The sequence below is a fragment of the Sinocyclocheilus grahami genome, unplaced genomic scaffold, assembly GCF_001515645.1.
Source record: "Sinocyclocheilus grahami isolate Dianchi unplaced genomic scaffold, SAMN03320097.WGS_v1.1 scaffold426.1, whole genome shotgun sequence".
NCBI classification, from domain to species: Eukaryota; Metazoa; Chordata; class Actinopteri; order Cypriniformes; family Cyprinidae; genus Sinocyclocheilus; species Sinocyclocheilus grahami.
Window position 1 is genome coordinate 419,186 of NW_015505605.1, and position 25,724 is coordinate 444,909.

Consider the following 25,724-nt stretch of genomic DNA (forward strand, 5'->3'; position numbering starts at 1 on the left):
TACTTTTTCCGTGCCAGTTCCAGTTTCTAGAAACCAACTGACTTCAGGATGATGGAATCGGAAGTGCTAAAATGCTCATTCATTTCTGAGTTCTGACCTACACATATATATCACCCCTGCACTTTATAAACAGCAGGATCTTTATTTATTTAACCAGGAAATTAAAAACTCTTGAGATTCAAAATCTCATTTACAAGAGGGTCCTGGCCAAGATAGGCAGCACATTTAGTTACACATAAAACTAAATACATTCTTTTACACACACAGAAACATACACAAATCACTCAACACATTTACAATCAGGTGACTCTACAATTAGATCCTTTAACATACATTTAAAATCATTTAGTGATACTAACTCTATTAAGCATAACTTATCTTGTAGTCGATTCCAATCAAATGGAGCAGCATAACTAAATGCCCATGTGCCCATGTTAGTACGAACTTTAGGGATGCTTAAAAGATAATAGACTTGTGAGCGAAGACCATAAATTCTTTACACCTTTTTGTAAGATATTCTGCTGTAAATACGAAGGAAGTAAACCTAAAATGATTTTATATATAAATAAGTACCAATGCTTAAGTCTACGGGATGACAACGCCACCCCGAGAGTACAATAAACAATGATGAGTAAGGGCTTTTGAATTTGTGATGAACCTTAATGCTCCATGATAAACTGAATCCAACACCTGTAAACAATGCTTAGGTGCCTGCATGTACATGATATCACAATAATCCAACACTGGCAAAAATTTAGCTGCTACCAATCTCTTCCTTGCTGCAAAAGAAAGACAATACTTGACTCTAAAAAAGGCCCAGTTTCGACTTTAATTTTCTCACAAGGTACTGAATATGAGGCCCAAAAGAAAGAGAATCATCAATTAAAAATCCCAAGTATTTATACTTAGATACTACTTCAATCTCCAAACCTTGAAGAGTAGTGATTGAGCATGAGTTTGAAAGTGCAGACTTTCTTTTTGTAAACATCATAAGTTTAGATTTCTCTGCATTTAAAACAAGTTTTAAATCACTCAGTGTATGCTGAAATGCATCAAAATCAGATTGAAGATGACTCAGAGCCTGATCCAATGTTGATGCAGAGGAGTAAATCACCATATCATCAGCGTATAAATGAAAACTTTAATGTGTGAGATTATTCCCAATATTCTTAATATATAAAATAAATAATAATGGCCCAAGGACTGATCCCTGTGGTACGCCGATATTAACATTCAGAGTACAAGAAGTGAATCCCTCTATATTTATACATCTATAGATCAATCCGATAAGTAATTAACAAACCACCTGACAGTATTTACTGATAAACCTACACTAAGTAGCCTCTGCTTCAAAATTTTATGATCTACGAAATCAAAAGCTTTGGATAAATCGATAAAAAGAGCAGTACTATGGTTTTTATTATCCAATGAAACCATTAAATCATTTAATACTTCTATTGCTGAGGATGTACTATGTTTTTTCCTAAAACCAGATTGGAACTCTGAGAAGGCATTTTTAGAAGATAGAAATTCTTTTAATTGGTCATTCACAAGTGCTTCCAAAACCTTTGATAAAATAGACAATTTCGAAATAGGCCTATAATTATTAAAGAAAGATTAAAAAGATAGGTTAGTGGTGGTGCAATAAAATCAGCTGCCAGCTTTAAGAAATGTGGATCCAACTTATCTGGACCAGCTTGTTTCCTACTATCTAAAGATTTAAGTGCCTTATTAACCTCTGAAACTGTTACTGGGTTAAAGTCAAATAATTGGTCTACCTTAAAATGATTTACACTAGAGTAAACAGGTGAGGAATTATCACAGGTCAAATTATTTGACTGATGAAGTGTATTCTTTTAGATTTATTGGCCGCTTTTGATACAGTTGACCACTCCACACTCTTATCCAGACTAGAGTCCTGGGTGGGTCTAAAAGCTACCGTTCTTAATTGGTTTCAGTCATACCTGTCTGACAGAAAGTTTTTAGTGAAGCTGGGTAATTTTACCTCTTCCAATGCACCTCTGACCTGTGGCCTACCGCAAGGCTCTATATTAGCTCCTTCTCTATTTTCTCTCTACATGCTACCTCTGGGCTCTATTCTAAGGAAACATGGTGTCTCTTTTCATTTCTATGCAGACGATACTCAAATCTATCTACCAATCAAAAGAAACAATCTATCAGTCTATCCATTTTTAGATCTTCACAGGTGCGTAACCTAGGTGTTCTTGTCGACCAGCATTTAAAATTTGATAAACATATCTCCTCCGTTATCGGATCCAGTTTTTATCAACTTCGTCTACTGTCTAAAATCAGAGACTCTCTCACTCCAAAAACTCTAGAAAAGGCTGTTCATGCATATACCCTGCCTTTAGAAATTAGAATGGCCCCTTCTCTGCCTGTCTTTAAGTCCCTGCTAAAAACCTATCTGTTTTCCTTAGTGTATTGATTACTGTTATTCTGTAATTTTTTAATGGGTTGTTCATATTTTTTATTTGGCTTGCTTTCTGTGTATGTTTTTATGAATTTCTCTTCTGTAAAGCACTTTGGTCAGCTTAGTGGCTGCTGTAAATGTGCTATACAAATAAAATGAACTTGAACTTGAACTACCAGTGACCACAAAACGTTAATTTAAACAATCTATTATTTTAACTTTATTCACAATTTTACATGAATCCTTAATAATACATGACGGAAAATCTGAATTTGATTTACTTGCAATGAGATTTTTAATCCAAAAAGTTTTTGTATTATTTAGATTATTAGAAGTTTCTAAAAGAAAGTAGTCAACCTTAGCTTTTCTAATCGCAGCAGTAGACACATTACGCAATTGTCTGAAAATCAACCAATCTTCCTTTAGATTAGTACTTCTGGCTTCAGACCAAGCCAAATTATGTTTTCAAAGTAAATTTGACAGTTCGGGTGTAAACCATACATTATGTCTGCCTTTACTCTAAACTTTCTAAAAGGAGCATGCTTATTTATAAAATAGGTAAAACTTTCATAAAATAACTCCATGCAATTTCAACTTCTGGAATAAGATGAATTTTCCCCAATCAATATGGCTTTATTTTGAAGGTTTTATGAGTGCAGTAAAGAATTGCTGAATAGTTTTTTTAATCAGTTCTTCAAAACAAGTGGCATTACCCATCCTAATTTATTCTATCAACATCTGTGTTTACAATATCTACAAGTATTATGAAAACGTACCACATAGTGACAATAACATCCTCACGCAAGTGCAAACCTGAAATGTAAAAAAATACAGTAAAGGCACTTTTTAAATCTATATTACATTTTCAAGCCAACATGCAGTAATACTCTCAGTGCTGCAGTCCAGTTGTCACAATCTTAAAGTTAAAAATCTCATATTTCACATGGCTTCACGTTAATCACAAATGAAATACACTACGGCAAGACTTTCAGAAGGTCAGCAATGTATATTACACGGTGAAAATGCTGGTGGTTGCAAGCAAAATATAAAGTGAAACAGTGCTTTAAAAATCAGTGTCCTCAGATAAAGTGTATCATGCTGTCTTCACATTCCTTCGGCACAGGCAGTTTATAACTCTGACAGGTTAACTTGTAATTCTGCCCACCATTGTTATCCCAAAACTGCACGCCCATTACTTCATAACAAATGGCAAACTCCAGCACTGCTCCAGGGTGAAGGATATATGGAGGAACGGGTAGATGAAATCGAAAAGTGTCACAGCAGGGCCCGTTTGAAATGGATTTGCTTGCAACCCAGTAAGCCTTGGTTTCTGAGCAGCTCTTCCAGTTTGTAAAAGAGTAGCGAACACTCACTTCCTTCTCAAATGCCAAGTTTACAACTTGAACGATCCCTATAATTCCAGGCTCATAGCACAAAACCCGCTCCAGACATACTTGTTGGCAACCCAGACGCTCGGTGAAGTTTGAACAGTCCCCTGGCTGGACTGAGAACATCGGTTTCAAATATGGTAGGGAAATCTCCATCCTCTTACTTGAGGCTAACTCTGCATTCATTAAGAGTCGGAAGAGAACATGCTCTGGGACAAACGGGTCCTCTCCGCTTTTGAAAACCTTGACATTTTCCAGGTCCAACCCTAAAGAGTCCACAAACCGGACGCTGGCTCTACGACTAAGCCTCCTTCTCTCTGATGGAGATGGAAGGGACTGCGTGCGCCTCTGGATGATGGATTTGGTTGGTGGTTCACATGACAGGCTGCGGCCTGCTGTTTGCCTTGGAGCAGTTTTTGGGCTCGGCGGACGAATTTTAACCGGCCTCTTTCCACTGTCAGTTTTTGAGCGGGACATGTCCAGCAAATTCTGTGTAGAACTTTCTTTTGGGCCATCTGATACTGTGGTAAAAAATAGGTCAGCGTTCATCTCTTCGAGGGGTGTGTCTTTATGGCAACATCCCAAAGACCAGGCCATGTTTATTAGAAAGAGTTACCTTGTGTGACCTAAAAAAGACAAACATTCTGTGTTATGAATATTTATAAGTATTTTACAGTATTAAATATTCTAGTAAGCAATATCAGCTAATACTGTGCAGCTGTGGAAACATGGCAAACACACTAGCTACTTCAATCTCAGCTGGATTACTGAACACTTTAATGCAAAGTAATGCAACTTACATTTCAAGGCTTTCAAAATGGCAAATTGTCAGTGCAAACGTATATTAGTCAATGACTGCGCCTCTGTACAAAAATAAAAGGAAGAGGTTCAAATTGGCGTTTGCATTGTCTCACCAGGAAAGTCCAGCGTGTTTAGGTTAACGACGATCCTCCGATGCTATTTTTTTTATAAACCTGCATTTCATAATAAGAAGCGCGACAAAAACTCTGTGCAAAGGTGAAGTATAGTACGTGATACAACACATATACGATGCATTTCAAGCAAACTGCGCAGAGCTGGCAGGAGCGTGATGTCAAACAGAAGGGGCGTGGCTACTGAGTCAGCTGTGCTGGGAAATGCTGGTGAGGTTGCCATGTCCTCCTATTATAAGTAGCTGTAAGTGGCCATTGTAAGACAGCAAGTGTGTGAGTGTAGATCTTTTGATTACCTGATGGAACACGCTTACAACATAGCGTTGTAAAAATGCAAGTAAAGCTTTATTTACACATCTCCAATACTTTACATTTTAAATGAACTCGTCTGTTCAGTAGTCCTTATATAACAGATGACACAATTGAGTTGTGGTGCTTCTAACTATGTGATAAAAAGCAGTTGCAAATGTTTTACAAAATACACATACTCATCTCTGCACTAATAAAATGGGGTTTACTTCCAAATGATATGTAATATCTAATTAATGTATCGTACACTACCACAAAGCGGCATTAGAGAATCTAATAAATACAAATATATTATAGGGTAGGCCTACTTGTTTTATATACACTACCAGTAAAAGTTTGGAATAACTATGATTAAAAAAAAAAAAGTCTCTTATGCTCACCAAGTCTGCATTTATTTGATTAAAAATGCATGTAAAAACAGTAATATTGTGAAATATTATTACAATTTAAAAGACCATTGTAAATATTAGAATGATTTATGAAGAACCGGCTGACACTAAAGACTGGAATAATGCTAAATGTTACCATCACAGGAATAAATTGCATTTTTAAATATAGGCTACTAAAATAGAAAACAGTTATTTAAATTCTAATAATATTTCGCAATATTACTAATTGCAGCTTATTCTGAGCATAAGAGACTGCTTTCGAAACATTTCAAAATCTGAACTAAATAGAATATTTTTTCGTAGCTTAAGCCAGTGTTTCCCAGTGTGTGCTGGGAAACACTGTCTAACCCTACTGTTAGACCTACCTGAAAAACTATAAAAGCCTACATTAAAATCTGTCATATAAATTGGTCTCTTCATTAGAAATGAGCCTACTGACTGCCACCATTGATGGACAAAAATGTTTAATAATATAAAAAATATCTGTATGACATTATATTCTGCAGTTCTTCCCTGTTGTGCCGTATATCTATTACTTTTCAAATGATCACATCGAAGTTAGAAATTCAAATATTGTGACAAAATTAATTTTGTAGGGTGCCACAAGTTTGTTAAAATTTCCAAAGGGTGCCGCGACTAAAACAAGGTTGGGAAACGCTGGCTTAAGCTATGGTTTTAATATTTTAGTCAGACACAAACAGGGATCACAAATGATTTTTTTCCCGGGTATAATCAGAACAGGATCCTTGCACTTCTTCTATCTGGCAACCCCGCTTTTAAATTTTAATAAAACAGTGATTTTGCGAACTTACACAACCCCAATATCAGCGCCCTGAGCCCTGAGACACACACCTACACATACATGAGCGCTCGATACGAGCAGCGGTGAAATCAACGCTTTTCACTTAGGAACTTCAATTCCCATCATGCCTGTCGGAGGATCACGACGACAACGATGCTCGAGCATACAAAGCAGCAGGTAAACAAGTCTGCTCGAGCTGCTGTAGTGATGCTCAGTAACGTTTCGCACATTGCTGGATGATGGGGGCTTCATAACCAAGACGCAAAGGTGATTATTGCCCTCTTTAAATGTCAGCGTTAAGAAATAGTTTGTTTAACGGACTGCTCCAATTCTTGGCAAACTGGAAAATATATAAACTGTGACGCTGATATTTCGCTGCGTTTCTGCAATGGTGCTCTTCAGTCGCTCGGTGCGTGCATGCGCTCACAAATGGGACATTTTGGGGCACAGCTGAGAGCTTCAAAACTGCGTCTGTACACTTCATAGTGCTTAATGCGATGGGACCCATCCTGCAGGAACAAACTGCGTCTGCGACACTGAGGAAGGTGCCAGGCAAGGAGAAGGTTAGAATGAAAAATGCAGAAAACACTGGGATTGTTGCCAGGTATGTCTGAATAGAGCAGTTTATTAAAATCACACAAGAATAACCAAAATGTGTCACTAAGAATATGTGCTTTATTTGCAGCAATAATAAGAGAGGAGGAAACGTGATCCAGAATAAGAAACCTCTTAAAAAAACAGTGTCCTTGCATCCAGGGCAAGAGAAGGATCCTCTGCCCAAAGCTGAAATTGTAAGTTACATATGCAACGATAAGATGCATTGATCCTGTGTTGGCAGCAGTTTGAATATGTTTTCATGATCTTTCCAAGGTCCAAAATGGCATTAAACCAAAGAAAGCTAAGAGTCCGACTGGTGGCACTTGCAAGTTGCGTGGGTGAGTGTTGCTTTACATATGGAATTTAATATATAAATAACCATAAAAAAAGAAAAGAACAAAATTAAATAAAACAAATGGATATATTTCACTACAGAATGCTGCCATTGACTAATCAGAAACAAAGTGATACAAATTAGAGCTGGGTATTGACACAGATTGTACAATTCCGATTCACAAGCTCTTGATTTGATTCGTTTTGATATTGATTCATTTTGTTATATATCAGGAGTTTTTTTTTTTATATAACTTCCTAGTGATAAAATTATGCTTCTACTCCTTCATTGATGAAATTTAAATGGTGACTGTCCTAACCCGACAGATTTATTCAAACATGCATTAAGACATCACTAATAGATAAAAATTTAATGAATATGTAATATAATGCACTATATGTGCTCCACCCTATTATCTACAACATATCTTATGCTCATTCTGCTAGCTTTTCTTTCACCATTTCCATTAAAATATACTCCTTTTTTATACTTTAGTGAATATCTGGTTAGAAATTCAATTGTCTTTACCTGTAGTAGATCCATTTACAGGCTGCACTCATAATAAAGATCTGCTTCATCATCATCACTGACAAACAATATGACATTTCTGAGTTTTGTTTCTTTAAATGAATTGTAGGTAAATATCCACCTCATCCAGCACTCTTTTTGTCTTATTGTCTTATCCAGCACTCTCTTCTGGCTTATAAAGTAATCTGTTACTGTTTCAATGTGAGAAACCACTGGAAACAATTGGGTGTGTACGTGAACTGTCCAAATGAACCAAACTGCATCACAAACAATTCCAGACCTTTTTGGAAACCCATTTCACTAATTAAATCAGAAATAAGTGATTCATTTGTGAATGTGGCATCATTTGATTCTTAATGCCCGATAGAAAACACATAGCATGATTGCTAAAATATTGTCATTTTACTCTTTAAACTCTGTGATCAAATTGTAGTTATTATGATAATTAGATGGGAGACATGCTACAAAAAAACATTAGTGATGTTTGTTCATGCCTCAGCAGAATTGATCTTGGAATTTAAGAATGATATCAGTCCATGAAAGTCAAAGTAATCACAAGTGTTGTCAACCCAGCCCTAATAAATACAGTATATTGATAAAATATCTCACTTGAACTATTGCTGCAGCACACAGGGCGAATCAGACCTGAGGCCTCCACGTCCCAAACTCTCTTGTCCCGAGCGTGGACAGGAGAGGCAGAAAATCCAGCTGGAGAGGCAGAAAATCCAGCTGGAGCCTCAGTGCTGTAAAGAGATGGTACTGAGCCACGTGGCCTTGGAGAAGAGCCGTCGTGCTCTATCGCTGCCTTTGACTCCTCAGTCAGTGCTGCAGCAGTTCACTCCGCAGAAACAAGTCCCAGACCTGGACTCACTTCGCCTCCTGGAGCACAAGGAGGATGACACGGACAGCGCCAGCGACCTGTCCGACTCTGAGAGGCTCCCTGTGCTGCCTTCCCCCTGCACTCCTCCTCAGCTCAACCTCCGAGCCGAGGTCATCAACTCCATGGACCTGCATCCTCACATACCTGGACCCTGGACGGTGGAGAACAATGAAGTCAGCTATAGCTACCCAGACTTCCTGCCTCCTCCGTTCAATACCTGGAGTCTGAGGCAGCTCGCCATTTTCCTCAACACTGAGGGTAAGCGAGCTCCCCGGCCCAAACCCGTAGAGCAGCTAGAGAAGTATTTAGAGCGCCTCCTTCAACTTGAGTGGCACCAGATCCAAAGCATACAGTCTGAGAACGGACGGCACATAGTTCCCATCATCCGAACAAGAGGTCACGCCACCAGTGTCCTAGTGAACGGCAACCGGCCTAGGCCTCATACTGCTCCTCCGACACGCCTCAGCTCCCCGAAAAGCTTTCGGCAGGGTCAACGGGCCTTCTTCTCTTCAATGGCCAGCCCATCATCCACCCAGCTTTCTCGTCCCGTCTGCCCTTATTGCCACATCCGCTATCCGCTCTGCAACGGCACCTGCTCTTCATACGCCTACCAGCGGCATTCCCGTCTCAGCCCCCTGCTAGAGCGCAAAGCTCCCCCTGCCAACACCCAAAAGAGGAGCAGCAGTGAAAGCCGGGCTTCCACCTCCGAAAACCGCCCCACTTCAAAAAACCAGCAACCGGTCAGTCCTCAGGCGGCAAAGGCTCACCAGAAGCACATGCAGTCTGCAGGAAATGTGCGCAGGGCGTCCCATGAACTTAATGCAAATGGCAAATCCCATTCTTCGGTCAGGAAAGGAAAGACTGCGAGGTCAAACGAGGCAGACAAACAGAAAGATCCACCTGGAGCAAAATTTGGAGGGGTTGATAGGCGGGATCCTGTCGGTATGAAACGCGAAGGTGGTGGTCCAGGGAAAAAAATGGTTAAGGATGGTCCGAGAGCCGAAACTGGTGAAGTACGATTAAGATCTGGCACTAAAAGAACGGTCACCCACTTACAACCCTGAGAGAGGGCGAAAGATAGATTACTGCTTTTTAATAAAACATATCTTCATGAACATAATAGTACAGTATGTCCAGTTACTTCCAACATACCTTCTCAGGATCATAATCAGGAGATGTTTTTTGCACTGCAACATTAGTGAGATGAACGTCTGTGTAATTCAAGGTTAAAGGGGACAAACAAGTGAATTCCTGTTACTATGGGGCATAATATAAAACTGGGGGTGTGTGTATTTCAGAAATGTATGCAAAGGATACACTGATCGTCTATGCTGCTAAGAGAGAACCTGGTGTTGGAAAATCGAGCAAAACCATCACGATACAGCAAGGCCTTCAATGGAATATACTGCGAAAAACAAAAATAAGCACCTTTCACGCAATTTTCAGTTGCCTCAAAAACATTTCCATTTTGCATACTGTAAAGAAGAGCTAATTAAAACATAATATTATCCTTGCAGTTAACTGTAGTTGTTTGTGAAAAGAATACAAGTGCCGTCACATTGGCAAAATTTTGAGGGAAAAAAATAGGTTAATTGTTTATTGTTAATAACTCACCCAGAAGTCACTTTCAGCTTTTTGTCGGTCAACAAGGACCAACTTGAAATGTGCACAGGATCGCATGGATTCTGATTAAAATGCTTGGATTTTGCCAATGAAAATTTGCCGGACAACTGCAAATGTGAACACACTTTCAAAAAAACGCATCCTTCTCTTTAGAAATCATGCCTTTTCATCGTCAATGTTTCATTAGAACTTTAAAGTGCATTTCTTGAATAAGATATATTTATTTGATCTGCCACAAAAGTACACAAAAGCAGGTTATCGTTACATACTGTACACACAAATCCTCTATGAAATGAAATAAATGTACTTAAATCTAGTGTGCACATATCTCTTATTTGAGGGAGGTATGGCTGAGAATGTCAGCTTCTGGCTTTGTCTAGTAAGCACTATTGGTCAAAGAATGTATATTTTTTGAGATGAATAATGAATGTTTTGTAATGACTGTGTATTTTTGTAAAGTGCTATTTACAAGGACTTCTTTTCTTGTCATTTATTGAACCAATGAGTTGACATATTAAGTTAAATAAGAAGGTTTTATCTTTGAATGTTTTGGAACTCATTACTTAGGTTTTCAGCGAGTTAGATGTAGTTGAATTGTGAATTGTTAGGATTGCTTATGGTGGTTTTGTGGTGTGTTGCTGGAGAAGGACCTGAGCTGTAAACTGTTAAGTTATTAGGGGTGGGAGAAAAAATCGATCCATCGATGCATCGCGATTCTCTCTCCAACGATTCTGAGCTTAGTTTTTAACCAGATGCGCGATGACACTGAGTTTGCTTTAGAAACACCCGTATTCTGCTTGCTTCCAATTCCTCACACACATACACCACACGAACCTTCCGTAAAATAATATTTCATAAAGTCTGGAAAGGTTGAAACGGATTACAAGGACATTCGCGGGCTTCATTGCACAGGATGCGCTGTGAGAGACAATCGCTTTGTTTGAGGTTACACTTGGAAGTGTAAGTCTGTATTTTCCTTACAAATGCTCTACGAACTCATCATTTATGTGGTTTGGAATGCAGTGGACTTATATATTTAAAATATGAACCTCACTAACAGAAGGCTGATTTCAATTTCAAATGCTGACGCGTGCTTTGTTTGTGAAGACTGCTCGCGCAGGCATTCTGGAATCAGATCGTGAGGTGACTAAAGATTCCCACCCCTATAAGATATTATGGTGAAGGTTATCTATGTTTGTTTACTTATTGAGAACCTTTCAGGTGATTACATTGTACTTCATGTCTCTAAATATAGCATGTTTTGTTTATTTTTACAGGAACAATGATGGTAGTGGTTTTATATGTACTGTAATGCATTGTCAAGGCACTTGAATATGACTTGAAAGTTGGTACGGGTTGAGGCCATACAGTACATGATACCACATTTCCATACTTGATGTACTGTATGTAGCACCATTTCATCTTGTATGTTATGTACTGGGTCAAGTTCCCTTATCAGGCAAAAACACGCAACAATCTACTTTTGTCCTGTCATTGTCAGATTGTGCTTTTATTTTGCTGGGAGTTTTTGGTAGAGTTGAATGCAGCTATTTTTATGAGATACAAAATAAAGAGTTTTCATTACATCATCAAAGCCTCCGTCTACAGTATTTATTTTAATGTGGAAATTGATACCGTCATTATATTCTCATTAAACCAGAACAAGCACAGACAGTGTCATTTTCAGGTTGTGAATGAACATTTTCAGTGACTTTGCCATGCCTTCTGTGTATTTAAATGCTCCTATTTACAATCATCTGAATCCTTAGGTGCATATTATAACAATTGTGGGTATTTGTGTGATCGTCATGAATAGTTTGTCACACTAATTTGATGTCATTTGCAGGTTGTCATGTCCTCTTCTGTCCTGGGAAAGGCTTTAAAAGCTGTTGAAGCTGTTTCTGTCGATCATTCACGCAGCCTGTGTAATGCAAAGCAAACAAAAACCATTTGTATTTGGAGATGATAGTAAATTCTGCTATAATATGTAATGTTATAGGTGTTACATTATTATTAAAAAATACATTTTGTTTATCTTTTATACATTTTAATTTGTAAATTTACTTCAAGGAATCGTTCACCTAAAAATACAAATTTGCTTAAAATGTAAAAATGTACCATCCAAAATGTAGATTTGTTTCATCATCTGACAGATTTGGAGTATTTTAGCATTACATCACTTGCTCAACAATGGATCCTCTGCAGTGAATGGGTGCCGTCAGAATGAGAGTCTAAATGGCTGATAAAAACATCAGTAATTCACAACACGAATCCAGTCCATCAATTAGCATTTTGTAAAGTGAAAAGCTGCATCTTTGTAAGAAACAAATGCATCATGAAGGGGTATTAAACTTTTAAATACAAGTCCTCTATCCATACTGCTTTCTCCAATGAAAAAGTTGTCTCATTTGAATCAGGAAGTGACGGTTTAATATTAAAATGTCTTATTGATGAATTTGTTTATTACAAACAAGCAGCTTTTCACTTCACAAGAAGTTAATTGATGGACTGGAGTCATGTGGATTACTTGTGGATTATTGTGATGTTTTTATCAGCTGTTTGGACTCTCATTCTGACGGCACCCATTCACTGCAGAGGATGCATTGCTGAGCAAGTGATGCAATGCTAAATTGCTCCAAATAGGTTATGATCATACAGTTTTGGGAAGTTTTGATGACAGAAATTTCTAGACTTTTTAAAGCCCTATTTGGTACCTTATTTTTTAAAAGTATCATGCATGCACTGTGAATTAATATATGTTTTGTTTAACTGTGTGACATTCAAAAAATGCCTAAGATTGTACAAAAACTACTAAGCTCTACTAAGCACAGAAACAGGCTCACTGAGTGTACTACAGGCCAAGATCTCCATTGAGGCAATGTAAGACACTGACCGAGATGTGTATTTGCCACGAGGCAAGAACTACCCAGAGTCTCTAGTCCGACATCCGTGTAGACAGGTCCATCATTCCACATTAGGTCAAATCCGCCAACCCTCTTCTCCTTGCCTGTAAGACTAAGTGGAAAAGCATGTTTTGGACAACAATGTCAACATACACAATCATCCACACTCTTCTTTCATGTAATTTTATACTATTTTGTCAAACCGTACCGGCCTTCCATGTCTACAATGTGCAAGGTGTCCTCCAGCAGTCTGTATTTTAGCTCATAGTCCTCCTGACTGCTGGCTGTGAGGGAGGGTGAAGCGTTCACTTCAATTAGCCACCTGCAGAACGGCAAACTGTGCTGTCATTTTTTTAAGCCATGCAATCCCCACATTCATTCAGTTCTGCTAAGTATCCTGTCAAAATAAGCAATCAAAAATAAAGCACTCTCACGGCTTTAAATCCTGGTCCAGTAGTATGTCATATCCGTACAACTCAAAACAGTGTTTGTCATTGATGATGGTCTTCTGAACACTAAGCAGGCTGCGAATAAATATGTTGTCAATTTCTTTAAATAGAGTCTGCACTGTCTCGAAACCATGCTTGGCGGTCAGGTACTGCCGTAGCTGCTGCATCTGCCACTTACAACCCTGAGAGAGGGCGAAAGATAGATTACTGCTTTTTAATAAAACATATCTTCATGAACATAATAGTACAGTATGTCCAGTTACTTCCAACATACCTTCTCAGGATCATAATCAGGAGATGTTTTTTGCACTGCAACATTAGTGAGATGAACGTCTGTGTAATTCAAGGTTAAAGGGGACAAACAAGTGAATTCCTGTTACTATGGGGCGTAATATAAAATTGGGGGTGTGTGTATTTCAGAAATGTATGCAAAGGATACACTGATCGTCTATGCTGCTAAGAGAGAACCTGGTGTTGGAAAATCGAGCAAAACCATCACGATACAGCAAGGCCTTCAATGGAATATACTGCGAAAAACAAAAATAAGCTTTTTGTGTTGCCTGCACCGCTTTAAAAATACAGCATTCAAAACATGAAAATGCAACAGTGATGTGAAGCGTGAAACAACCAAAACAACAAAAATGCTGTGTGTAATACTGTTAATGCAAAAACAGTATCTTAGCACCACTGTTAATGCAAAAATAAATCTCTAATTTCAGTAATCAATAGACAAAACCACAATACAACAAGTAACAGTTGTTATGAAAATGCATTATTAATAAACTTAAGTTTATTTAAAGGGACATAAGACAGCTATTTGGTTCTGTGTGAGCCACATCAAGCTACTATATGACTTGCATTTATTTTCTTGTACTATTATAACATTAACAATATAGTCAACTATAGGAATTATTCAACAGAAATATTACAAAATATCTGCTTTATACTGCTGATGCCATTTTCATTTTGAGTGTGTATTCATGATGTTGAACAATCAGGTGGTACAAGTCAGAGCAAAGAGTAAATTCATAGTTTATTAATGTTGTAACTCAATTGAAATCTCATAATTGCACTAATTCTGACATGGTGTAAATGCACCATAATTTCTGTGAAATTGCAAAATTAATGGCTTTTTTCAAGTTTCCTACTGCAGCTGGAGAAAGTACTTTAACAACGAAAAACAGCACTGGATATTCATGAAAAAGAAAATCATTAAAAAAATAGCTCACTTACTGATGTGACAAGAACATAGACTCTCAAGTCAAATTTTCTCCCTGGTAATAGATATAACTTATACATGTTACACACACACACACACACACACATATATAAAACATGTGATACGTTCAGTAATGATAATAAAAGATTAGCTAAATCAAATAAGTATTGAAGCTATTATATATTTTATTATATGTATTATATATTATGGGTACATACCAGCTATGAGGTAGGGATTCTCAATGTAGCGCTGAGCGACATAGCTCTCAACTTGAGCCTCATCTTTCTGTTCTTCAGAGCGGGACCCATCCTAAAACCAACAACAGCATCAGTGCACAACATGAAACTTGGGATGACAATAGTAAATAATCACAGAACTTACATTCCTGTCAGAGTCAGTGTGTCGAATGTGTATTACCTTCTTCCAATCTATGATATCTTTGAGTTTTCGAAACAGAAAAATTCCTTTCCCCTGTGATCGTGCCACCTGTGTTCGGAAAGTTTTGTAATAATGGATGACCTGTTGATGATCAGTTTGGCAGTATTGTACACAGTGCACTGCTATAAACACTCACAGGCTTCATGATCCAGGTGCTCCCGGGGCTTCTCTTAAACTCTTCTACAAAGATGTGATACTCACTGGGCAGCACAAACGTACAGGGGAAAAAGTCGCATTTGGACGCCTCTAAACGCCCAGCCTCCCGCTCTAAAGTTTTTCTATATCTCTTCAGGTTTTTTACCATCAGGTTCTTACGGGTCAGCTGAAAAATACAAACAACTCATGCCTGTTTTCTGTACACATTCATTCAGTCGTAATCTATAATAATCTGCATATAAATTGTATAATACAGACCTCATAGTGGTTGCGGAAGTGACATATCCGCACATGTTCCTCCATGTACGAGTGATCAAAGTTCTCTCTTAGCCACCCAACATCACACCAGTTAAAGTCCCAATCGCCATCACTGCATAGAGAGACATGAATGCATGATGCAAGCATGAAACACAGGGACACACAACGGAGAAGCACAGCACTTACTCTTTCACCTCTACCCAGCCTGGTCTCTGGTTTAGGACGTCCTGTATAGTGTTGGTCAGGCCACATCTGTACCGTATACAGCTCCTTCCCTCGCTGAGATGAAAATGAACCACACTGGATTGTTAAACTACCTTTTATCCTTTATACAGACATACATACAGACAACAGTTGAAAGTAAAAATGATTTTAAAAATGCAGTTACTACACCATTCAAGTTTGGGGTCTGTAAGATTTTTTTAATGAATTTGAAAAAGATCTCTTCAGCTTACAAAGTCGAAAATACAGGAACACATTTTAAAATATCTGTTTCCTGTAGTGGACTTATATATTTAAAATATGAACCTCACTAACAGAAGGCTGATTTCAATTTCAAATGCTGACGCGTGCTTTGTTTGTGAAGACTGCTCGCGCAGGCATTCTGGAATCAGATCGTGAGGTGACTAAAGATTCCCACCCCTATAAGATATTATGGTGAAGGTTATCTATGTTTGTTTACTTATTGAGAACCTTTCAGGTGATTACATTGTACTTCATGTCTCTAAATATAGCATGTTTTGTTTATTTTTACAGGAACAATGATGGTAGTGGTTTTATATGTACTGTAATGCATTGTCAAGGCACTTGAATATGACTTGAAAGTTGGTACGGGTTGAGGCCATACAGTACATGATACCACATTTCCATACTTGATGTACTGTATGTAGCACCATTTCATCTTGTATGTTATGTACTGGGTCAAGTTCCCTTATCAGGCAAAAACACGCAACAATCTACTTTTGTCCTGTCATTGTCAGATTGTGCTTTTATTTTGCTGGGAGTTTTTGGTAGAGTTGAATGCAGCTATTTTTATGAGATACAAAATAAAGAGTTTTCATTACATCATCAAAGCCTCCGTCTACAGTATTTATTTTAATGTGGAAATTGATACCGTCATTATATTCTCATTAAACCAGAACAAGCACAGACAGTGTCATTTTCAGGTTGTGAATGAACATTTTCAGTGACTTTGCCATGCCTTCTGTGTATTTAAATGCTCCTATTTACAATCATCTGAATCCTTAGGTGCATATTATAACAATTGTGGGTATTTGTGTGATCGTCATGAATAGTTTGTCACACTAATTTGATGTCATTTGCAGGTTGTCATGTCCTCTTCTGTCCTGGGAAAGGCTTTAAAAGCTGTTGAAGCTGTTTCTGTCGATCATTCACGCAGCCTGTGTAATGCAAAGCAAACAAAAACCATTTGTATTTGGAGATGATAGTAAATTCTGCTATAATATGTAATGTTATAGGTGTTACATTATTATTAAAAAATACATTTTGTTTATCTTTTATACATTTTAATTTGTAAATTTACTTCAAGGAATCGTTCACCTAAAAATACAAATTTGCTTAAAATGTAAAAATGTACCATCCAAAATGTAGATTTGTTTCATCATCTGACAGATTTGGAGTTACAAAGTCGAAAATACAGGAACACATTTTAAAATATCTGTTTCCTGTTTTATAGTAAAATATTTATTTCTGAAAGCTGAGTTTTCAGCATGACTCCACCAGTCTTCAGCGTCACATGATCCTTCAGAAATCATTCTAATATGCTGACTTGATTTGCTGCTCAAGAAACTTGTCATTGCACCATTTCTAGGAACCCTGGGATAATTTATTTGAAATAAAAAATAATTTTTTGTAATATTAATAATCGTCTATACTGTCATCAGTTTGCTGCATCATAGCTGAATAATAGTGATAATGTCTTTAATAGATAAAATACAATTCTACAGGCCCCAAACTGCAGGATGAATGTATTAAACAAACAATAACAGACTTACCCTTCCTTCTTCTTCTGTGAACTGTAGGCCCCTTTAGGTCCAGCTGTCTGCAGTTTAAAGTAAGTTTGTTACAGCAAACCGGAAACATAATATCATGTAATTCAGTTGTAAATAAGTTTGTTTTAAAAGTCACCCTCTTACCTTATTCTTAGACATATCAGAAACGAACCGCCTGCTAACAGCTGGACACCAGCCGCGTGAGACTAGAGAACTGTAGTCTATATGTTGTCATAGCAACCACCGAGCGGACCAATCGCGTCGCTGCATTTCGCACCTCCCAAACAGAGCTCTGTTCCCAGCACTCTGGTCTTTTGTCATATGCATTTTATTGCTCCCCATTTGAGTGTGTAAATTGATGCTGTTCAATTAAATTAAAAAAAAATAAAAAATTCCCTCTGGTCTCAGATATGTCTCTGCTACACATTCACAAATATTATGAAACTGGAATTTGCTTCTATTGGAGAAACAGTGAATGGGTGCCGTCAGAATGAGAGTCTAAATGGCTGATAAAAACATCAGTAATTCACAACACGAATCCAGTCCATCAATTAGCATTTTGTAAAGTGAAAAGCTGCATCTTTGTAAGAAACAAATGCATCATGAAGGGGTATTAAACTTTTAAATACAAGTCCTCTATCCATACTGCTTTCTCCAATGAAAAAGTTGTCTCATTTGAATCAGGAAGTGACGGTTTAATATTAAAATGTCTTATTGATGAATTTGTTTATTACAAACAAGCAGCTTTTCACTTCACAAGAAGTTAATTGATGGACTGGAGCCCCTCTGGTCTCAGATATGTCTCTGCTACACATTCACAAATATTATGAATCTGGAATTTGCTTCTATTGGAGAAACTATATATTATATATGATTATATTATATTATTCCCGAATATATATTGTTTAGTATGTTGTTTTTAAATTTTTTTTTATTAATCGTTACCTTTTTCTTATCAACCGCATGTTTCAATTCCTAAATAAATAAATAAACTCTGCTCTCAGGTACCACGTATAATATACCGATGATTTATTATTATTATTATTATTAATATTTCCTGTTAATTCATTGACTATAAACGAACAATACATCGCAGAAGACAGCGGAATGAAGGTTGAAATAACACTTACGATGCTTGTTATTTACTGTAGAGCAGTGAATCTCAACCTTTTGGCGTACCGGACCCCAGTCCAATTCAGGACCACCCTCAAGGACCCCCAGAACAACACCGACTCAGCTATGTATCATTTGTGTCTTTGTGAGGACCAAATGCAGTCAAGTATAATTCAGTCCAGTATTGGGCCATATCATCAGCTATATTTTGTTTATTACAAACAAGCAGCTTTTCACTTCACAAGAAGTTAATTGATGGACTGGAGTCATGTGGATTACTTGTGGATTATTGTGATGTTTTTATCAGCTGTTTGGACTCTCATTCTGACGGCACCCATTCACTGCAGAGGATGCATTGCTGAGCAAGTGATGCAATGCTAAATTGCTCCAAATAGGTTATGATCATACAGTTTTGGGAAGTTTTGATGACAGAAATTTCTAGACTTTTTAAAGCCCTATTTGGTACCTTATTTTTTAAAAGTATCATGCATGCACTGTGAATTAATATATGTTTTGTTTAACTGTGTGACATTCAAAAAATGCCTAAGATTGTACAAAAACTACTAAGCTCTACTAAGCACAGAAACAGGCTCACTGAGTGTACTACAGGCCAAGATCTCCATTGAGGCAATGTAAGACACTGACCGAGATGTGTATTTGCCACGAGGCAAGAACTACCCAGAGTCTCTAGTCCGACATCCGTGTAGACAGGTCCATCATTCCACATTAGGTCAAATCCGCCAACCCTCTTCTCCTTGCCTGTAAGACTAAGTGGAAAAGCATGTTTTGGACAACAATGTCAACATACACAATCATCCACACTCTTCTTTCATGTAATTTTATACTATTTTGTCAAACCGTACCGGCCTTCCATGTCTACAATGTGCAAGGTGTCCTCCAGCAGTCTGTATTTTAGCTCATAGTCCTCCTGACTGCTGGCTGTGAGGGAGGGTGAAGCGTTCACTTCAATTAGCCACCTGCAGAACGGCAAACTGTGCTGTCATTTTTTTAAGCCATGCAATCCCCACATTCATTCAGTTCTGCTAAGTATCCTGTCAAAATAAGCAATCAAAAATAAAGCACTCTCACGGCTTTAAATCCTGGTCCAGTAGTATGTCATATCCGTACAACTCAAAACAGTGTTTGTCATTGATGATGGTCTTCTGAACACTAAGCAGGCTGCGAATAAATATGTTGTCAATTTCTTTAAATAGAGTCTGCACTGTCTCGAAACCATGCTTGGCGGTCAGGTACTGCCGTAGCTGCTGCATCTGCCACTTACAACCCTGAGAGAGGGCGAAAGATAGATTACTGCTTTTTAATAAAACATATCTTCATGAACATAATAGTACAGTATGTCCAGTTACTTCCAACATACCTTCTCAGGATCATAATCAGGAGATGTTTTTTGCACTGCAACATTAGTGAGATGAACGTCTGTGTAATTATATATATTAATTATCATTCAGACATTTCAATCATATTTATTTTTTAAAAATGCATTTGTAGTAAAAACAGGTGATGCTTTGCACAACCAAAACAACAGTGTAATGAACTTAAATTACCACAAAGCAAAACATTTATTTTGAGGGACATTTTTAACCATAAAAACCAACGTGGAGTCCAGTTATGTTAAAAAAATTCTATCTGAATCAATTCATTGAAATAATTGATACTTAACTGACGTTGTAGTGCTTGCTTCATATTTGAGTTATTATTATTATTATTATTAATATTTCCTGTTAATTCATTGACTATAAACGAACAATACATCGCAGAAGACAGCGGAATGAAGGTTGAAATAACACTTACGATGCTTGTTATTTACTGTAGAGCAGTGAATCTCAACCTTTTGGCGTACCGGACCCCAGTCCAATTCAGGACCACCCTCAAGGACCCCCAGAACAACACCGACTCAGCTATGTATCATTTGTGTCTTTGTGAGGACCAAATGCAGTCAAGTATAATTCAGTCCAGTATTGGGCCATATCATCAGCTATATTGGATTTTACTTTCATGGGAACATGTCATGTCAAAATATACTACATTTATACAAAAATTCATACTTTATACGGACCCCCTGGCCTTACGTTAAGGACCACTAGGGGTCCACGGACCCCTGGTTGAGAAACACTGCTGTAGAGCTCCTTGGCATAAACAGCATGAATGTACACTAGGTGGCAGCATAATTTAAATAAAATGATCCCCAAGGAAACAAAAGGTGCATCTTCAGGTGCTGAACAGAAGCATGAAGCTTATTACACAAAAATGTGCCCAAACCAACGTAATCTGTCAACGTACGCTGTTTAACCAGTGTGTTTTCACATATCTGACACATATAAACATGTCAAGAAGAATGAAGGCAGCGGTTAAATCATCTGTCAGTTGTTATCAATCTTTTTTACTCAAAAGCCCTCAGTTTTTCTATAACAGATTTAATTGATAGTTTTTTTTTATATTTATATATTAAAATACTAAATATAACTTACTTTAAATAGTTTTAAACCGTCTTTCCTACAACTTGAAAGTCTGAGGCCCCCTTGTGGGCCTCAATCCCTGCACAAGATCCTAAAAATATTTTTATTTAAATGATAATTCAACAGAGATTCATATAGGCTACCAGAACCGGTAACACATAACAACATTTTTTACATAAAAAGGTGTTAAGATCTTTCAGTGTTATTTTAATATAACTGAGATACTATTCGTTTTTATTAATATTTTGAATTAGATTGTAATTTTGTAGTTTGCATTTTCATTTTAGTTTAATTTGAGTAATTATGTTGTGTCTTTCTCATTTCTTATAAATAAGTAATTTTAAAAATTTTTATTTTTGTACATCAAACTAAATGAAAATGAAAAAATGTTGCCTTGGCAACTAGCCAAATTTTTATATATATATATTTATTTTATCTTATTGTTATTTTATTTAATTTCATACTGTTTTCATTTCAATTAACTATAATAACCATGGTATCTTTATCCTCAAGATATATGGTTTTGTTAAAAACAAACTAACAAACAAAAGAAAGCTCCCATTTTCACCCCAAACCCTTTAGTTCTTGTCTTTTCGATTTAAATGTATCATAACTCTCATAAAACTTCCAATATAATGCAAGAACTGGATTATTTGATCTTGCTTGAAGACACATTTGATTAAAGAAATATGAAAACGTGTGCTATCATTTACCAAATGTGTAGTAATTAAGAATTTTTCCTCAAGTCCCATGATTTATTTTTGGTTTTGCAGTTTTCGATCAACCACCGCTTGACCTTGTGGAGTATCGACTATGTGAGTGCGTATGTGATTGTTAAGCGAGTTGACGTATCTCCAAGGCAGGGCATGTTGACCACAGCAGGCTGATAATGTACTGCAGCTGTTCAACCGATTCAACCTCTCAGCTCATAACAAACCCCTTTCTCCAGATGGACAATTATCTATAAAAACCAATCTGCCATCTCTTCAAAGCAAAGTAAAGCTCAGGGGATGTCATGTACTTCACCGTGGATCAGCAGAATCCTTAACCTCATAGAGAAAGGATTACCTGTATGAATCCGACCATGGCCACTGCCGGGCTGGTACGCTTTTCCTCCTTCATTTCTCCTTGGGAGATATGTGAAGCAAACAAACAAAGCATCTTGTTCTGTGGCGGTGGTCCACAGTCCTCAGCGCAGAGCTTCGTAAGCATTGTTGGATTAGATGAGGAATGTTGGCGTGGAGGGTAATTGTCTCTGAGTGGGACAGCAGTGTTATGGCGTGCAGTTTTTATCCTGACAGCTCAGCCCCAAATAGGGCAAGATCCCAGCAGGGATGAACTTCTCATGCTGTACTGTCCAGGTTTGAGGTTGTGGTTTTGGTGCTCTGGTCAGGGAAAATGTGAGAAAAACAACCTGCGTGTCTTCTGGAATTCAGAAAGAAACAATTTTCAGCTTAGGGATATTGAATCAACCTCTGAATGCTCCCATGAAAGGCTTTGACTGATTTTTCCATTACTACTGCAGTGTTATCAAACGCTAGGACGTGGCCCCAGGCTCTGGTATGTGTGGCCAAAACCCTCTAACCAAACTTAATGTAATCTAACTCTCTCCTTTGTGGTTGGAAGGGACATCTTTACGCTTGGAGCCAGACTCTCTCCTTGAGACAGCCGTCTGAACACTTGCCAACTAATACCAATGAACTGATAAGCAGAACCTTTCAACAGGCCTTATACGAGCGAGAAAGTTAAACATGAATTTTATTTTGCATTTTATTTTTAAATTCATGCATTTAAACTATTCTTTAATTTTTAGATTAATGCGCAGCTGACCTTTAATAAGATCAATCATAGTCAATAAAGGCATCACAAACATGACTTGACTGTCGATTATACATCAACATTTAAGAGTTACCAGATGCTCAGTTGATTTCCAAAACGGGGACCAATCTGACCAAAAAAATGAAAACAGGTATTTATGTTGGGTTCTTGGCTTTTTTAATACCATGGTTGGGCAAATTTCATAACTGAACAACTGGCTCACTTTAAATTCATGAGTGTGAGTTGAGTTTCAACAGCTCATAACTTGATATACTAATGTTCAAAAATTTGGGGTTAGTAAGATTTTTTATTTGTATAATTTTTTAAAACTGTGACCACAAATTAAGAACATTCGTATGATTTGTTAATTTATGGCCATGATTTACTCATTTGTTCCTTGTTTTAGTTAAATAAAATGAGGGAACGAATACGTGGCTACAGTTTACTAAAACAAGGGGAACAAAATTAATAAGTCATGGCCACGAATAAACATGTTGTGGAAACAAATTCATGGGAATCGAATGGATGTGAATAGTGGCTGTTACATACCACACACTAAAAGTTATTAGAGCAAGTTACAGTTTTATGAACTGTTTATATATATAGGTTATTTTTAATTGTTATTACACCTTATTAATTATAATTTCACAATATAACGTGTTTTTGATGAAGTACAACCACGGCGGAGCAGGGGACTCGGGAGGCCATGGTGGATCCTCCGTGGCCTTGGTTGGCTCGGCCACGGGTGTATGGCCCCCCCAAAATCTTCTTGGGGAAATCTAGGAATCCTGGGGGTCGCTCTGGAGGAGCGGGCTCTGGTCGGCGCGGGCACTTGAGGGCGCTCTGGAGGAACGGGCACTTGAGGGCGGGCTCTGGGGCTGGAGCCATCACGGGAGTGGGCTCTGGGGCTGGAGCCGACACGGGAGCGGGCTCTGGGGCTGGAGCCGACACGGGAGCGGGCTCTGGGGCTGGGGCCGACACGGGAGCGGGCGCTGGGGCTGGAGCCGACACGGGAGCGGGCTCTGGGGCTGGAGCCGACACGGGAGCGGGCTCTGGGGCTGGGGCTCTTCCTGGGCTGAACTGGGGGATCCGGAGCCCTTCCTGGGCTGAACTGGGGGATCCGGAGCCCTCCGTGGGCTAAACGCGGGAACAGGAGCCCTCTGTGGGCTAAACGCGGGAACAGGAGCCCTCCGTGGGCTAAACGCGGGAACAGCCCGCACTTCTGGGCTGAGGACAGAGACAGTGCTGGGATGAGATAGGTAACCGGAACGTTTGGATGGGTATGTGGAGGGTCCGGGCGAGGGGTGAGCTGGTGAGGCGGTTTTCGGGAGGGACTGGATGATGATCGCTTCCAACTTCTTCTATCTCCAGATTAACTCCATTTAGATACAGGACCTGATTAACCAGCTCGATCAGGGGAAAGCTATATGTGGGAAGATCACCGCTGATTACGTCATCATCCAGCCCCAGCCGAAAACAGACCCCGAGGACAGAATCGAACCAGCTCACCTGGTGAGAGAGCTCTAGGAACTCCTCCACATACCTCTCCAAATCCCGACCACCCTGCCGCAGACACCAAAGCCTGTCTTCAGCCGTTGACATCTTGTTTTGGGTCAGTTATTCTGTCACGGTGTTGCTGTGCCAGAGAACAGGCAAGACGACGAGGATGAAGGATACAAGAAACCTTTAATAACTTCACAAGAGTGTAGGCGCACACGCACAGGGTAACATTCACAATAACTGACCAACTGGAACACAATGGACAGGAACTGATATAGGGTGGATAACGAGGGGCAGACAGGTGAGCACAATGAAGTGATTAACTCATAATGAGAACAGGAACAACCAAATAAGGACACAGAGGGAGAAACCATAATAGACAGTCCACAGGGGAGTGACAATAACTTTATTTTGTTCAAGCCAATATTCAAAGTTTGCCTTGACAAACTTTGCTTTCTAGTTAAAAAAATAGCTATATACATTTCTTTCAAATCATTTTCTAATTAATTTTAATTCTCTGTGCAATATATGTCATATTAAGTAAAAACATATGAAACCTATTAGAAATTGAAACAATTTCATAACACATCTACACTGTAAAAAATTACCGTGAATTTAATGGTAAAAGACTGTAAAAATGCTACAGTAAAAACCTGTTAAATGGTTAACGGTAAATTCCTCTTCTCTATACGGTGAAAAACTGTATTGGACATTACATGTATTGGACATTAATTTTACAGTAGTATACTGTTTTTGGAAGTGAAAAAGACTGTATAATTTACAGTGAATAACCGTAAATTGACATTCCCAGAATTCCCTGCATTACATTTCAAATTTGATGTTTGTTTGTTTGTTGAAATAACTATGTTTCTTCTTAGTTTTTTCTTATCAGTTTTGTATATTAGGGTTGTGTGTGTTACACCTAATGTTGTTAAATGAATGTTTATTGCATTATTTTAGTTGCATGTGTGTTACCATGATGGTGTTTAGTGTTTGTGTGAATGACACTGTGCGCCTTCTATATATGTTATTATTTAAAAGCTGCTTGTGATGGGCCTTGGTTTGTCATGTGACTTTCTCATCACCACCTGCATTTGGTGGTTATCAGTGCATTACAAAGGTACAAAACAGATTTCAGAACTTCAATAGGTTGGTATATTAACATTAT

General features: G+C 38.1%; 3 protein-coding genes across 4 annotated transcripts; 1 reads left to right on the forward strand and 2 right to left on the reverse strand.

Moving 5' to 3' along the window:
- Nucleotides 1-3,052: 3,052 nt before the first annotated feature.
- Nucleotides 3,053-4,951, reverse strand: ppp1r3da (protein phosphatase 1, regulatory subunit 3Da). 2 transcript variants are annotated; one of them, XM_016233132.1, is made up of 2 exons: nt 4,734-4,951; nt 3,053-4,445 (listed from the first exon to the last, which is right to left on the reverse strand). In XM_016233132.1, the coding sequence occupies exon 2, from the start codon at nt 4,414-4,416 to the stop codon at nt 3,511-3,513; it is 906 nt and encodes a 301-aa protein (XP_016088618.1). In that variant the 5' UTR covers nt 4,417-4,445; nt 4,734-4,951; the 3' UTR covers nt 3,053-3,510. The 2 variants fall into 2 exon arrangements, with proteins under 2 accessions (XP_016088618.1, XP_016088619.1); XM_016233133.1 differs by lacking the exon at nt 4,734-4,951 and adding an exon at nt 4,620-4,713.
- Nucleotides 4,952-6,286: 1,335 nt separating this feature from the next.
- On the forward strand, nt 6,287-9,654 carry LOC107551496 (uncharacterized). The gene is made up of 5 exons (XM_016233113.1): nt 6,287-6,428; nt 6,738-6,855; nt 6,937-7,042; nt 7,122-7,186; nt 8,337-9,654. Exons 2-5 carry the CDS (start codon nt 6,749-6,751, stop codon nt 9,652-9,654), a joined length of 1,596 nt encoding a protein of 531 aa, XP_016088599.1. The 5' UTR covers nt 6,287-6,428; nt 6,738-6,748.
- A 1,587-nt stretch (nt 9,655-11,241) lies between these two features.
- Nucleotides 11,242-22,450, reverse strand: ttll9 (tubulin tyrosine ligase-like family, member 9). Its single transcript, XM_016233114.1, has 17 exons — nt 22,307-22,450; nt 19,851-20,047; nt 19,625-19,738; nt 19,407-19,528; nt 17,652-17,715; nt 15,823-15,915; nt 15,637-15,748; nt 15,359-15,544; nt 15,202-15,270; nt 15,003-15,093; nt 14,799-14,839; nt 14,005-14,092; nt 13,840-13,898; nt 13,551-13,747; nt 13,325-13,438; nt 13,107-13,228; nt 11,242-12,134 (listed from the first exon to the last, which is right to left on the reverse strand). The coding sequence occupies exons 1-17, from the start codon at nt 22,448-22,450 to the stop codon at nt 12,064-12,066; spliced, it is 1,884 nt and encodes a 627-aa protein (XP_016088600.1). The 3' UTR covers nt 11,242-12,063.
- Between the last annotated feature and the right edge of the window lie 3,274 nt (nt 22,451-25,724).

Excerpts from the sequence above, each read along its gene's own strand:
- ppp1r3da (XM_016233132.1), bottom strand. The coding sequence starts at position 4,416 with ATGGCCTGGTCTTTGGGATGTTGCCATAAAGACACACCCCTCGAAGAG.
- LOC107551496 (XM_016233113.1), top strand. The coding sequence starts at position 6,749 with ATGGGACCCATCCTGCAGGAACAAACTGCGTCTGCGACACTGAGGAAG. Across the intron at positions 6,856-6,936 it reads AACACTGGGATTGTTGCCAG|CAATAATAAGAGAGGAGGAA; the intron begins GTATGTCTGAAT and ends CTTTATTTGCAG. Across the intron at positions 7,187-8,336 it reads GGCACTTGCAAGTTGCGTGG|CACACAGGGCGAATCAGACC; the intron begins GTGAGTGTTGCT and ends CTATTGCTGCAG.
- ttll9 (XM_016233114.1), bottom strand. The coding sequence starts at position 22,450 with ATGCTTACGAAGCTCTGCGCTGAGGACTGTGGACCACCGCCACAGAAC. Across the intron at positions 20,048-22,306 it reads CCATGGTCGGATTCATACAG|GGTTGTAAGTGGCAGATGCA; the intron begins GTAATCCTTTCT and ends GCCCTCTCTCAG. Across the intron at positions 13,439-13,550 it reads CTGGACCAGGATTTAAAGCC|GTGGCTAATTGAAGTGAACG; the intron begins GTGAGAGTGCTT and ends GCCGTTCTGCAG.